This window comes from Helicoverpa armigera, chromosome 1 (assembly GCF_030705265.1).
Source record: "Helicoverpa armigera isolate CAAS_96S chromosome 1, ASM3070526v1, whole genome shotgun sequence".
Classification (NCBI taxonomy): Eukaryota; Metazoa; Arthropoda; class Insecta; order Lepidoptera; family Noctuidae; genus Helicoverpa; species Helicoverpa armigera.
This window is the reverse complement of record NC_087120.1, coordinates 14,096,158-14,109,462: the sequence shown is the minus strand read 5'-3', so window position 1 is coordinate 14,109,462 and position 13,305 is coordinate 14,096,158. Positions and strand designations below refer to the sequence as shown.

General features: G+C 38.6%; 1 protein-coding gene across 3 annotated transcripts; it reads left to right on the top strand.

The window, feature by feature from the left end:
• The first annotated feature begins 472 nt into the window (after positions 1-472).
• LOC110379397 (MAGUK p55 subfamily member 7) lies at positions 473-12,959 on the top strand. 3 transcript variants are annotated; one of them, XM_021339066.3, is made up of 11 exons: positions 473-1,013; positions 3,281-3,552; positions 3,726-3,857; positions 4,311-4,340; positions 5,219-5,386; positions 5,457-5,653; positions 5,726-5,841; positions 6,201-6,377; positions 6,464-6,634; positions 7,104-7,276; positions 7,448-12,959. In XM_021339066.3, the coding sequence occupies exons 1-11, from the start codon at positions 983-985 to the stop codon at positions 7,622-7,624; spliced, it is 1,644 nt and encodes a 547-aa protein (XP_021194741.1). In that variant the 5' UTR covers positions 473-982; the 3' UTR covers positions 7,625-12,959. The 3 variants fall into 3 exon arrangements, with proteins under 3 accessions (XP_021194741.1, XP_021194739.1, XP_021194740.1); XM_021339064.3 differs by having other exon boundaries at positions 6,060-6,377; XM_021339065.3 differs by lacking the exon at positions 4,311-4,340 and having other exon boundaries at positions 6,060-6,377.
• The last annotated feature ends 346 nt before the right edge of the window (positions 12,960-13,305 follow it).

Below are 13,305 nucleotides of genomic sequence, written 5' to 3'. Positions count from 1 at the left end.
TTTTTTGGGATCTCTCAACGCATGTATGTATAACATTTGACGATCAACCTCAGCGGGGCGGGAAGTCTATAATATTATCATATGGAAACCTCAGCTGTGTAGGTGTCTCGTCGGTATCAATATTGTTAATGGATGACAATTAATTAATTTAGGATAAACACTGATACACTGTAAAAGTTTCAAAAAATATAAAGAAAAAAGAGAATAAAACTTTTTTAGTCATCGACAGCCTGTGATGACGGCCAGCCAGTTTCGGATAGCAGACGGTCTCTGATCGAGAAATAATATTTAAAATCCTCATCTTACACTACTTAATAATTGTATATAAAAGACCTAAATATTATTGAAAATTAAAATATGAAAGTCATTTTTAATAAACAATATTTCAATCATCCGATGCGATTTCATCAAATTATGAACGCATGTTTTGGTTGATGTATTGATTTTCCTTCGTTTGACGTTTCTCATTCGCAGAAAAACTTAGGCGCCAGCCGATGTGTGTAGGCTATGTAGCATAGTTATATCTTTTTGAGTTAAACTGGCCTGCAACTGCTCTATATAATGAATAATTCTTAATTTTTCTGTTATAAGTAATGTTATAATGAGTTTTCAATGTGTTCACTGAATAAAGAAATACTGTGATAAAATAATACAAATAGATACCGTAGTATTCACAGCATCACAAAAAAAAAATACGATTATAAATCCCTTTGATAAACATACCTTTAGCAAAAGTGATTTTATCAGTGTGTAAATTAAAATTGACATGTACCTAGATACACAAGAAACCATTTCCTAGTGTTTAAAAAAGTGAATGCCCATAGAGTTTGAAATCCATAGGGCGCGGTTATGTCCTTATTAGATATAATTTAGCCTGCAGATAGAATAGTTTTATGATATAGAATACCTAGAGTGTAAATCAGTAGTTGAATGTCTGTATTTTCCAAGGTCCACCTTCTTCTAATAGTGGCACTTTGTGATTATGGACTCTTCAGCTGAACATTGGGACCCAGGTAAGTAGCATGCCCTGTTTAAGTTATGAATGACACTGACCGACTTTTTGATGCAATTTCCAATCTCCTGATTTATAAAAAAGGCTAATGTATAAATACTACTTATGATCTATACAGTGTTGCTCTGCTTTATACTGTTGTTTCTTCACACCATCTAGCTGTGGTCAGTCAGGTCTAGAAGATACAAAACACTTTGATCATTCTCTCTTTGTAAAAAATCTTCCCTACAAGTTCCTTGAATTTCCCTTCAAATTGATTATTATGGATTCCTATCTTAGAAATACTACTGAGATCTGGAAGAACTCTTATACAACATGTTATAAAAGCAGAGTGTGGCAAAGGCTGTGCAAAGACAGATTCTCAGTTCAACAGAAATAAGAATTCTTGCAAATGGCCAGTTTTTGAAATGACCAAAAATAAGATTAAAATCATCAGGACATTTTCTGCCCACAATCAATGGTTTATCTAAAAATCAGCATTGAAAGTCAGCCTCCAACATTCCTGGTGACTCCAAAGTAAGTAGACAGAGCCCTGCTCGGGGGTGCTCCTATATCTGGGTGGTTTATTAAGAAAAATGTAATAACCTACCACATTGAAGTCGGGATGCCCTGAAAACTGAACCTTCAATACTCATTTACAGATAAACCGTTGATTCTAGGTAAAAAAAGTCCCCTGAACCTAACCCTTTATGAGAATTTTAATTTTTGGTGAAATTCCTTTGCACACTCTACTTTGCTCTGATCAACAGAGCCAGAATAGAATGATGTTCGAGTTGTTGTTAAAATTGGGTGATTATTATTATTTGTATATCTCAACCACACCATGGGACTATAAAGTTCCAGATTTTTGGGAGGCGAACGTGGGGCCAAAGCCAACATGCTGAAGCCCTTTTGAGACAACTTTAATTCAGTGGTGACACAAAACCAATGATTATCCTTGTTTACACTATGGAAATATACCCAAGGACAATCCCTGGTTCTGTGCTAAACTATTGCCAACTATGGTATAAAATATGAACGGCTGAAAGTTGAGGTTGTCTGCGGACTTTAAACTCAGTTCACGCGCTCTCTGTGGGTCCAGCATCACTGGTCCACTCAACACTTGTCACGAGGCACCCACCGTCCAAGCAGGGCAATAAAGGCTTCAATATTCTGATGCCAGAGACATTTGCCATCGCTTCTACCAATTAATGAAAAACTAGATATTTGTACCACTAATGTAAAGTAATTTCAACTCCTTGAAAGAAGTTCACTTGTTCACTCGTGTTTCACCATGGTTCAGATAGAAAGAAGGTATTTCACAAAATCTAAAAATATAGACCAAAACGGTGCACATTCTATATTCAGTGCATATTTATTCGGTTTAACCTTATCGACTGCCTCTATTTTTAATCAAACTATTCTTACACAGACATGTCTGTATTCTTAGATTTAGGGATTGTTCACACCAAACGTATTGTCCGCCGCTGACTGTGAGTATACTCACAGTCGGCCTCAGTGTGAACGTCGACTCAATCTGCAGTACGCGTACTCACCAAGCCGACAATAGGCTATAGCGTACGATGCGCTACATGTGTGAACAAAAGAATACGCTCGTGTAGGTTCACACTAGATGCGTACGCTGAGCGGCCGACTATTCTACACATAAAAGAGCTCTGGCATCACTGCGCGGCGGTGCGGACGCGGCGGAGCGGCGGTGCGTACGCGACGGAGCGGCGCTATTCGGCAACTGCGTCCGCGTAGCCAATCCGCGTCCGCCGTGCATAGTCGCGTAGTAAAATAATCGGCTACTGAGAGTCAGCTACAACAGACGACGTAACAGCGTATAGTCGGTTCGGTGTGAACGACAATTTCAATATATATGGAAAAGCAATAAACTGCGTAACGCGCGCTCACAGTCAGCGGCGGACAATACGTTTGGTGTGAACGATGCCTTAGGCTATCTCAGAGTAGATTGCGTTCATAAACATGTAACAATTCTTAAAATTATAGCATTCTCTCTAGTTATTCTTCAAAGTTGAGGTATGAAATGGATGATTTACAGTCTATAATAAATATTTTCTACTTTTTGCTAATTGCAGAATAGTATCATAATTATGTTAATATTAATATTTTTTGTCTGCTGAGGAAAGTTCTTCAGCAATGGCTTACTGCTATTTAATCACAGTTCAATGCACCATTTACTACTGATCTTTGCGTTAACTATAGTGAACCCTAAGTGAGACATACACACATTTTAATTCAATTGAGGTTGTATTTGTTTCGTAGCACTCACTCGCCTGCTCGCATCATTGAAAGAAGTACAGTCTGGTGGAGAAGATGTGGCATTTCTCAGTGAACTGCTGCAGTCTAAACAGCTCCATGCTCTAGTCCAAGTACATAACAAAATAGTAGCTAAAGGCAAAGATGATAAATTCTATCCTATTCTCTCCAATGCCATGCAAGTTACTCTAGAAGTTTTTGAGCTACTCCATGAAGTTGTAACAGTGTCAAAAGAATACGGAGAACTTCTTAGCTTATTGCAGAAACCACATTTTCAAGTAAGTAGTGTTTTACTAACTTAAATATTAGCACTCATTGCAGAAGTACAATCTTTTAGATGGAGAATTGAGTGATCAATAATTAATGATCGGTCAGTTACATTAGAAAATGAATGTTCTTTATTTTGTTTTACATTGATTTGTTCAGCTACATAAAATTGTCTGTTCCTCAGGCAATATTGTGCACACATGACGCGGTCGCGCAAAAAGACTATTATCCGCATTTACCAGATATCCCACCTGAACTTGATGATGAAGAGGAAACAGTGAAAATCGTTCAATTAGTTAAAAGTGACGAACCTTTGGTAAGATTCTGCATCGAATATTACATAACTTAAATAAATAAAATAACGCGTAATATGATAACTTCATTTAGAAATAGCAGCTAAATATGATTATGAACATGATATATTTTAAACTAGTTTTTACACAAATCATAGGTGAAAGTGTTTGCTAATTTCATAAGTAGGTAAATGATTTATTTTAACGTGTAGACAGGGTAAGTCAATGCATGTATCATTCCATGCGAAGTAGGTACAATGTGTTATAAATTATTATGTTTATTTCATCTAAATACCACATAATTTAGGTAATGCTCTGAAATCCATTTTTTCTTGACAATTCCCATCTTGGAAATTTTTATGTAAAGACAAAAAATATGAGGCACAGGCAAACAATAAAATAAAAAAAATATAATTTAAGACAGGCTCTTCAATTTTATTTATTCGTATAGATTGAAATTATTTTTCTATTAAAAGGGTGGAGCACAGAGTGCAGAGCCAATAGTGGTAAGTATTGCAATATGTTAAGTACTTATGCTACTCATTTGAATGCTTCCAATATTATTTTGAATCCTTTCCACATAGTGTACGTATACGCGTTCACCTATTTTTTAATTTGTCTTGATGTTCTTCTGTATTGGTTACTTTTCATCGCTACGTCTTCAAGTTCAACAATGATTAGCTGCTATCTCTAGATGCCGATGCAATTTGTATTGTGTTCTCCAGTACCAATCCATTTTCAAATGTTTTGTTTGTTACACTACCCCACACAATACATCTTGCTTATTCTTTTGATTGTCAACCTAACCAATAGCATATACTTATCTAATTGTTTGCATACATAGTGTCTTGTTATTGTTCTTTGTTTCTTTACTAGTTATTACGTTATAATATTCGTTCAATATTAATCAAAGCTATATTTTCGTTAGGGTCTTAAGCGAGAAACTGAACTGCCACAATGTAATTAAGGATATTAACGGTGTTTAATTAATTCTGTCATTTAAGTGAAATAATATAATATGCCACTAAAGTATCTATTAAATACCGAGCTTGCTGTAGCAACTTCAGTGCAAAAAATGTCCTGTTGAAGTATTAATTTCATTTTGTCTCTTATTGACTGGAACTGCGTAAGAATGGCCAGTGTCGTGGTTAAGAGGTTGCCAGTCAGCAAGGCAGTAGCCAATCTCACTCGCAAGGGCGCGATGGACATCGTGAAGGCTATAATTCATAACATATACTCGTATATGCACTTTTATAACCATACATGTACTCTACTGTTCGTGTATAGGAAATCTAAGTCGTAGAAAAACCTACATAAAATACTCTTCAAATAAAGTACCTCAGTACATTGAATCATTCATATTTAGACACATTCTGTACAATAGGGCGCAACGATAAAAACTGATGAAGAGACCGGCAAAATAGTGATAGCTCGTGTAATGCATGGCGGTGCCGCAGACAGATCTGGGTTGATCCACGCCGGCGACGAAGTAATCGAGGTCAACGGTATCAGCGTAGAAAACAAGACGCCTGCCGACGTCTTGTCCATACTGGTATGTTACTTGACAACCGGAGCGATTGACAACCGAAGTGCTTCTAAAATACTTGCTATTTATTTCACAGCAAAGCTCTGAAGGTACTATTACCTTCAAATTAGTGCCCTCTTTCGGTAAAGGAGGTTCGCGAGAGAGTAAAGTGAGAGTACGGGCACTCTTCAATTACAATTCATCAGAAGACCCGTACATACCCTGTAAGGAGGCGGGGCTCGACTTCAAGAAAGGCGACGTTCTGCACATCGTGTCCCAAGATGACGCATACTGGCAAGTACTTATCCTCTGACCATTGACCAGCTTTCGAAAGCTATAGTATTCATGTTTTCTTTGCGTATTTAGGTGGCAAGCGCGAAGAGAAGGCGACAGGGTGATGAGAGCAGGTTTGATACCTTCGAGAGCACTTCAGGAAGGTCGTATCATACACGAAAGGCAAACGGATCCACAAACTTTAGAAGGTGCGTGCTTCAAAATTGAAGAGCTCTACAGTGTTTATGTGTTTTAGCAGTTATGTAGCTAGCCAATGCGAATGGTATACCAATCAAGCGATTCCAAGAATGAATGCGTTAAATTACCGTTACTTCCATATCGTTTCATTATGCATTTGTACATGTTATGTCGCTTCACAGTCACTTCACGATCATTATCATTTACCCATTTTGCATGGTCGGCACAGGCAAGCCGGCTCTTTGCAGCTCCTCCAATTCGAACTCGGACTGTGGTCCGAAGACCCCCTGCTCGCCCACACCGACGGCCACCGCACTCCTACCTTGCAAGTCTACACCTAAAGTGAAAAAGGTTATATATGACATTACAGAGAATGATGATTTTGACCGCGAAATAATTCCCACGTACGAAGAGGTAGCGCGGTTATACCCGCGTCCTGGGATGGTCAGGCCGATTGTGTTGGTAGGGGCACCCGGAGTGGGCAGGAATGAGTTGCGCAGGAGGCTCATAGCCACCGATCCTGAAAAATATGTCACGCCTATACCATGTAAGTTCCAATATATGATAATATTGTACTAAATCATAACCCACGTATCCTTATTTGCGATTCAATGGTACTGTGATTGCTTTCAGTTACGTCTCGACCTCCAAAAGCTAGCGAACAAAACGGCAAAGATTACATGTTTGTTAGTCGTGAAAAAATGGAACAGGATATAGGTTATGGAAAATTTATTGAGCATGGCGAATATAAGGGAAACTTATATGGAACGTCGGAAGAGAGCGTCGAGTCTATCATAAATTCTGGTAAGTGGTTATTGATCGCGAGTTCATGAATGAAATATAACGATTGAATTACGTGCGTACCTGGCACGCAATCTAATGATGGTTTTTCGTTCGAAGCTCTAGAGAGTAGAGGTGCTCTCTCATCGGGAGTATTCGCCTCTAATTGATCGTTATTTATATGAGGGAGGAGAGCTGAGTATTAAATCGATTTTATAAGGCTCATCTTACCCAGCGATATTGAGTACTTAGCACAACGCTTCGTGTGCGGACTCATCTGAGTATGTGTTCTGTTGTCTCCCGCGCTTATCACGAGACGTTTACGATACGATGTCAGTGGGACGTTACGTTATGTTACAGCTCAGGCGATTGTTATTCCCGATGAGTGAGCATGTACTGAAAGGGTTATGCTTTTGAAGGTACTATACGCTGTGTCTAATTTTTAAGGTAGCCTAGTGAAGGGAAATTCAGAGTTATTGTTATGCTTGTAAAGGTCGCGTATGCGTGCTCAGTCCGCACTGGCAGGCGTTGAAGATGCTCCGCACGCCGCGGCTCCGGCCGTACATTGTGTTCATCAGACCGCCCCCGCTCGAGCGCCTCGTCGAAACCAGGACCGCAGCCAACGCACGCTCTTCCTTCGACAAAGAATCTTCCAGGGCTTTTACGGTGAGTATTCTTGACATTTTTGTCCCGGTTCGAATCAATAAACAAAATAAACTATGAATTCTAAAGGTATTGAACGGTATGAATTTAATTTTTCTAGACATTTGGTGCTACATACAATTTTTCACACGCAATTTCTATTTTTTGTGGCATAATTTAAGATGTTGTGTTCAGGAGAACGAGTTCTCGGAGATGGTGCGGTCGTCGAATCGCATCAACTTCTTGTACGGCTACATGTTCGACGACGAGATCGTCAACGAAGACCTGGCGGGGGCTCTGTCGCAGCTGCTCAAGGTCGTGTGGCGAGTACAGTCTGAGCCGCTGTGGGTGCCCGCCTCTTGGGTACAGTAAGCGTCTTCACACCTGTATCTTTCACACGCTCCTTTCATCGATTAATGATCTTTTGTGCGAAAAACTTCACATACATAACCGTTTTCGAGATCTAGTAAAACTACCAACAAAACAACGGTGGAGATATAACATTTTTTTGGTGTAGATTCCTGTAAATAACTGCTTTCTGCGTAAACGCGCCTTATCCTTGTCGTTAAGCCCGTTTGAACTAGTCAGGGATGCCAAACTATACGCATTCCATTTGTGACCCGCGGAAAATTATTCCCATATGCATGTAATTATACTTAATCATTTTAATCAATGTTTTTAGTTCTTATATGTGAGTACGTGCAAATCTGTATCTACCAAAGTCTAGTCAAAGTAGACCTCAAGTGTTTACTATCATTTATTAGAATAACCTTATTGGCAATGTACAAGTGGACAAACTTATGGAGTGTATATACAATAATATGTAGGATAATAGCATAATTTAGCTCATTCGTGTACATGTTGTGTATACCTATTTTGTTGTTGAAAATATGAGTACAATATTTAGTTCAATTTCTTTAGAAGTGGTTCCTTATTAAAGATGAAAAGCCTTAAATATATTTTTGCTTATTAGATTTTTATATATCATATATATATAACGAAGAGGCTTCGCAAAAGAGTTATGGTATTTTATTAACGTGAATTTATTAGATGGAAATGTTAAACGCATATCGTAGGGTTGTTTTGAGCAGCAATAAGTTTTACTCAAGCAACTTTGGTTTTGCAAATAAATGTGTCGCATAAGAAACACTTGTTAACGATTCTAAAGTTTCTTAGTCGAATTAAAGTAATTGTACCTACTACTGCCTAAACGTATTTCAGTTGTTTAGGAATTGCATCTATAGTCATGTAAATACGAATTTAATCTATTCAAATACTACTTTTCCACATAAATAAGAACTTATCTATTGAATTCATAAGAAACAATTCCCAAAAAAATTTAGATAATTGCAACTTTTGAAATTCCCTATCACTAACTAAACTTTTTCATTAATTACAAAATTATTTCAAACCATATAAAGCTACGAAAAAAAAACTATCGTGTAAGTCCAGGAAATACCCGCTCCAGTATACCATAAACGACCATGCTTCCAGTAAAATAGTAGCTTATAAATACATTAACTTAAAAATAATATGACATAATTATATATTTTAAACATTGCAAATTGTATGCCTACTACAGATCCCGTTTTGCAGACAAGTTGGAATTTATGATTTTGAGTCTAGAGATGCGAGATCACATCCATACAGCTTACTTCAGACTATTCGTCAAATTTGATGGCGGTTCGCAATTATTTTCTGAGGGTTTCGTAAAGGAACTTGGTTGAAATTAAAGATGATCTTGCTCGTATGGGTTTATTGATGAGACTGACTTTTTACATTTTTATTTCTTTTCCTAAGTGACAAAATTACATTAAATCTCAATACCTAAAATACAAACTTATTTGATAATTGGATTCTACTACTTCCCTAACACTACAGAAACGAAACCTACTTATAAAACTCTACACACTAATTTAAAATGTATAAATTACATTATTAAAAAAAAACAATAACGAGTTGTTAACTATTCTTTGTAGGTACCTAATTTTAGCTCTTGACAAATTATTTAAGCCCACCAAGCCTAAAGGGCTTAATAAAATTATACATAACACATTAAAATGATAATCTAATCCCTAACATCTAATCCTTATCTATTGGCATTTATTAAAACTACGCTTCGTTTCACACTTGTTACTTCTAGCAACATAAACACGTGTGACCCCATCTTCGCCGGGGTACTTGGCGACAATCCGACCCAAAGCCCATTTTCCTGGAGGTTAGATATAATCCATCCTAGGCTCGTATTTTGTGCACATGGTGTTCCTGGAGGACCTTTGATTACTTCTCCTTTCATTATTTGGGCGCATACGTCAACACCTAGTAACAAATCCACTCGTTCTGATTTATTAAAGCTTGGATCGGCTAAAGCAAGTCCTTGCAGATGCAGCTAGGTACTGGTGGAGATGGTTCGTGACGGTACGTTGGCGGTGAGTCTCGTAGACATGATATATGTTTTGATTTTCAGATTGAAACTAGCGTCGTGTCTTGATAATATTTCGATTTCTGCAGAATGTTTAACGTTCGTTTTGGTTGAGCCAAGTCCAGTGATGGTGCCAATGATAGGCGTTCCCTTTACTCGTAGCATCTGGGCTGCTCTTTCACTCATAAATGTAGCTTGTGAGCCGTGGTCGATCAAAGCACGAAACACTAACACTTGTCCTGTTTCGTTTTTTCTTACTGGCACAAGTGCTGTGGCCAGTAATGCAGTGGACGCGTTGGCAGCGATGTGCGATTAAATGGTAACTCCGGTCTCTGCTGATTCTACAGAATCCTTTGATGTTTCAATCTCCTTATTCATGTCTCTTGTTGTTGTTTGGCTGCTTGTCTGACTTGGTGACTGATGCGTAAGAGTATGATGTCGCTTGTGATATATACGACAGGATATCTTCAGACGACATCTATATGCGGAGTGTCCAGGAGCCAGACAGAAATTCTAAACACTAATTTAAAATGTATAAATTACATTATTAAAAAAAAATCAATAACGAGTTGTTAACTATTCTTTGTAGGTACCTAATTTTAGCTCTTGACAAATTATTTAATCTACTGAGGAGTTCCTACTTTGCCGGAGCCGTGTCCCAAATTGGCTACTAACGCTGATTTTGAAAATAAAAGCGATATACTGATTATCACTACATAGTGTTATGTATTTGCGCGGGAAACGGGGAACAACGCAGTACGTCAATTATATCGCCTGTTGTCGCCTTTCCTTCCCTCTCTGGGTTGTGAGGTAGGCTCGGGGTGGTCGGTAGCAGGCGACATCACATCTGGAATCACGTCGGAGTCCCAGTCTTGGTCTTCACCGGTTGGCTTTGGTACTGATGTAGACAGTCTTTTTCTTATTTGGTCCATATGTCTGGTGACCTCACCGTTCAACTGCGGCACGTACACAGCGTACATAATATTGCCGATTTCTTTCTTAATTATACCCTCGAGCCAACAGACTTTGTTGTTGTTAATATTCTTGGTTATCTAGACAATGTCGTTCTCTATGAAGTCTGGTCTTTGTACACCTCGGTAGTTACAATCAACAAATTTTATTCGTAAAAAGGCGGAAACGCGCGGGACGCAGCCCGCGCACGACGTACCAACGTCACGGCGCGCATTCGGCGCCAGGTTTACCAACCTAACACATAGTAAAAAACAAAGTCGCTAAAAAATCTTCAAAACTACTCAACCGATTTTCAAGCGGTTTTTTAATAGATAGGGTGATCAAAGAAAAAGTTTTATATGTATAATGTTATCCCGTGCGAAACCGGAGCGGGACGCTGGTATCTTATACAGTGCCCTTTAAGCCCTTTGCCTTTTCCTCAAAAGCTTTGCCTCAAAAGCTACATGCTCAGTCACGATAGATAAGGACTACTACAATTGATAAAGATAGCGTGCTGTGGGCGGTGTGGGGGTCTAAACTTGTCCCGATCCCGTTGCTTCTGCCACAAAGTCCTCGCAGAAAGACAGCGTCTCAGGCGTCGGCCTAATTGACAGCGATCGTACGATGACACGATGCGTTCTCGTCGTGCGATGAGTTCAAACGTACAGATTTCATCAGAGTGTCCTATTTGAACCTCGCAAGTAATCGTGCGAGCACACGAAATGCTTAATAACGATCGTACGATACATTTGACCGTGCGACCATAGTCAAATCAAAGTGACAACAGTCATTTTGGGTCCAGCTAACCACTTTAGATGATGGTAGAACTGCGATGGTGTCCTGTCCTTTATCTTTTCATCAAACAATTGCCTTATTCTTTTGTGTTCAGGTACCTCTAAGCGTTTTGTTAATTCTTCCTTTAGCTTAAGATATTTTCCTTCCATAGGTGGGTTACTATAATATCTTTCACCTTCTCAATACTTAGTTTCTTTATCCAGTTGGTTGACAAGATAGCTGTATTTTGTTTGATCGTCTGTGATTCCAGCTGTCTGGAACTGGGTCTCTGCTATGGAGAACCAAATCCTGGTTGTTGAATACAAAAGGGGCGGGGCATAAGATCCTGCCAGTTTTCATTTTCTTCTATTTCTCTCTTGGAGAAAGAAATAGCTATCTCTATAATCCATTCCTCTAGTTCATTTTTTTTTCGGCCAGAACTATTTGTATTTGGATTTCAAGTGACGACATGGTTGGTTAGTATTTTTATAGCGGAGATACTATTAATTCCTATGTTATTATTCCTTTCAGTACAAGTAGATTATTCACTGGCTGCACAACTTATTAGACAGTTAATTGACTAGGATAGGTAATCCGTACTTTTAATCTAAGTAGAAACGGTTAAAATTAAAATGTATGTTTTGAATTGCTGAGAACGCCTCCATCACTATCTTTCCCGTATGCACCTACGTCAATGATGCGAAATGTGTTGTCTGAATCGGAGACCGCTAATTAAACAATTGAGTAATTATTTTTGTAGTTGTATTTGAGTAGTTGCCTTATTCTTTTGTGTTCAGGTTTTACTTTTTACATTTTTATTTCTTTTCCTAAGTGACAAAATGACATTACATCTTGAAGGTTCAATACCAACACAAAATTATTTGATAATTGGATTCTACTACTTCCCTAACACTGAGCAATAAGAAAAAAAAATCGGCAGAAACGACTACTTATATAACTCTAAACACAATTTAAAATGTGTAAATTACATTATAAAAAAAATCAATAACGAGTTGTTAACTATTCTTTGTAGGAACCTAATTTTAGCTCTTGACAAATTATTTAATCTACTAAGGAGTTCCTACTTTGCCGGAGCCGTGTCCCAAATTGGCTACTAACGCTGATTTTGAATATAAAAGCGATATACTGATTATCACTACATAGTGTTATGTATTAGCGCGGGAAACGGGGAACAACGCAGTACGTCAATTATATCGCCTATTGTCGCCTCTCCTACCCTCTGTGGTTGTGAGGTAGGCTCGGGGTGGTCGGTAGCAGGCGACGCCACGTCTGGAATCACGTCGGAGTCCCAGTCTTGGTCTTCACCGGTTGGCTTTGGTACTGATGTAGACAGTCTTTTTCTTATTTGGTCCATATGTCTGGTGACCTCACCATTCAACTGCGGCACGTACACAGCGTACATAATATTGCCGATTTTTTTCTTAATTATACCCTCGAGCCAACAGACTTTGTTGTTGTTAATATTCTTGGTTATCCAGACAATGTCGTTCTCTCTGAAGTCTGGTCTTTGTACACCTCGGTAGTTACAATCAACAAATTTTATTCGTAAAAAGGCGGGACCGCGCACGACGTACCAACATCACGGCAAGCATTCGGCGCCAGGTTTACCAACCTAACACATAGTAGAAAACAAAGTCGCTAAAAAAACTTCAAAACTACTCAACCGATTTTCATGCGGTTTTTGAATAGATAGGGAATTTAAAGAGGAAGGTTTATATGTATAATGTTATCCCGTGCGAAACCGGAGCGAGACGCTGGTATCTTATAAAGTGGCCTTTAAGCCCTTTAGGTGCATATGCCTCAAAAGCTACATGCTCAGTCACGATAGATAAGGACTACTACAATTGATAAAGATAGCGTGCTGTGGGCGGTGTGGGGGTCTAAA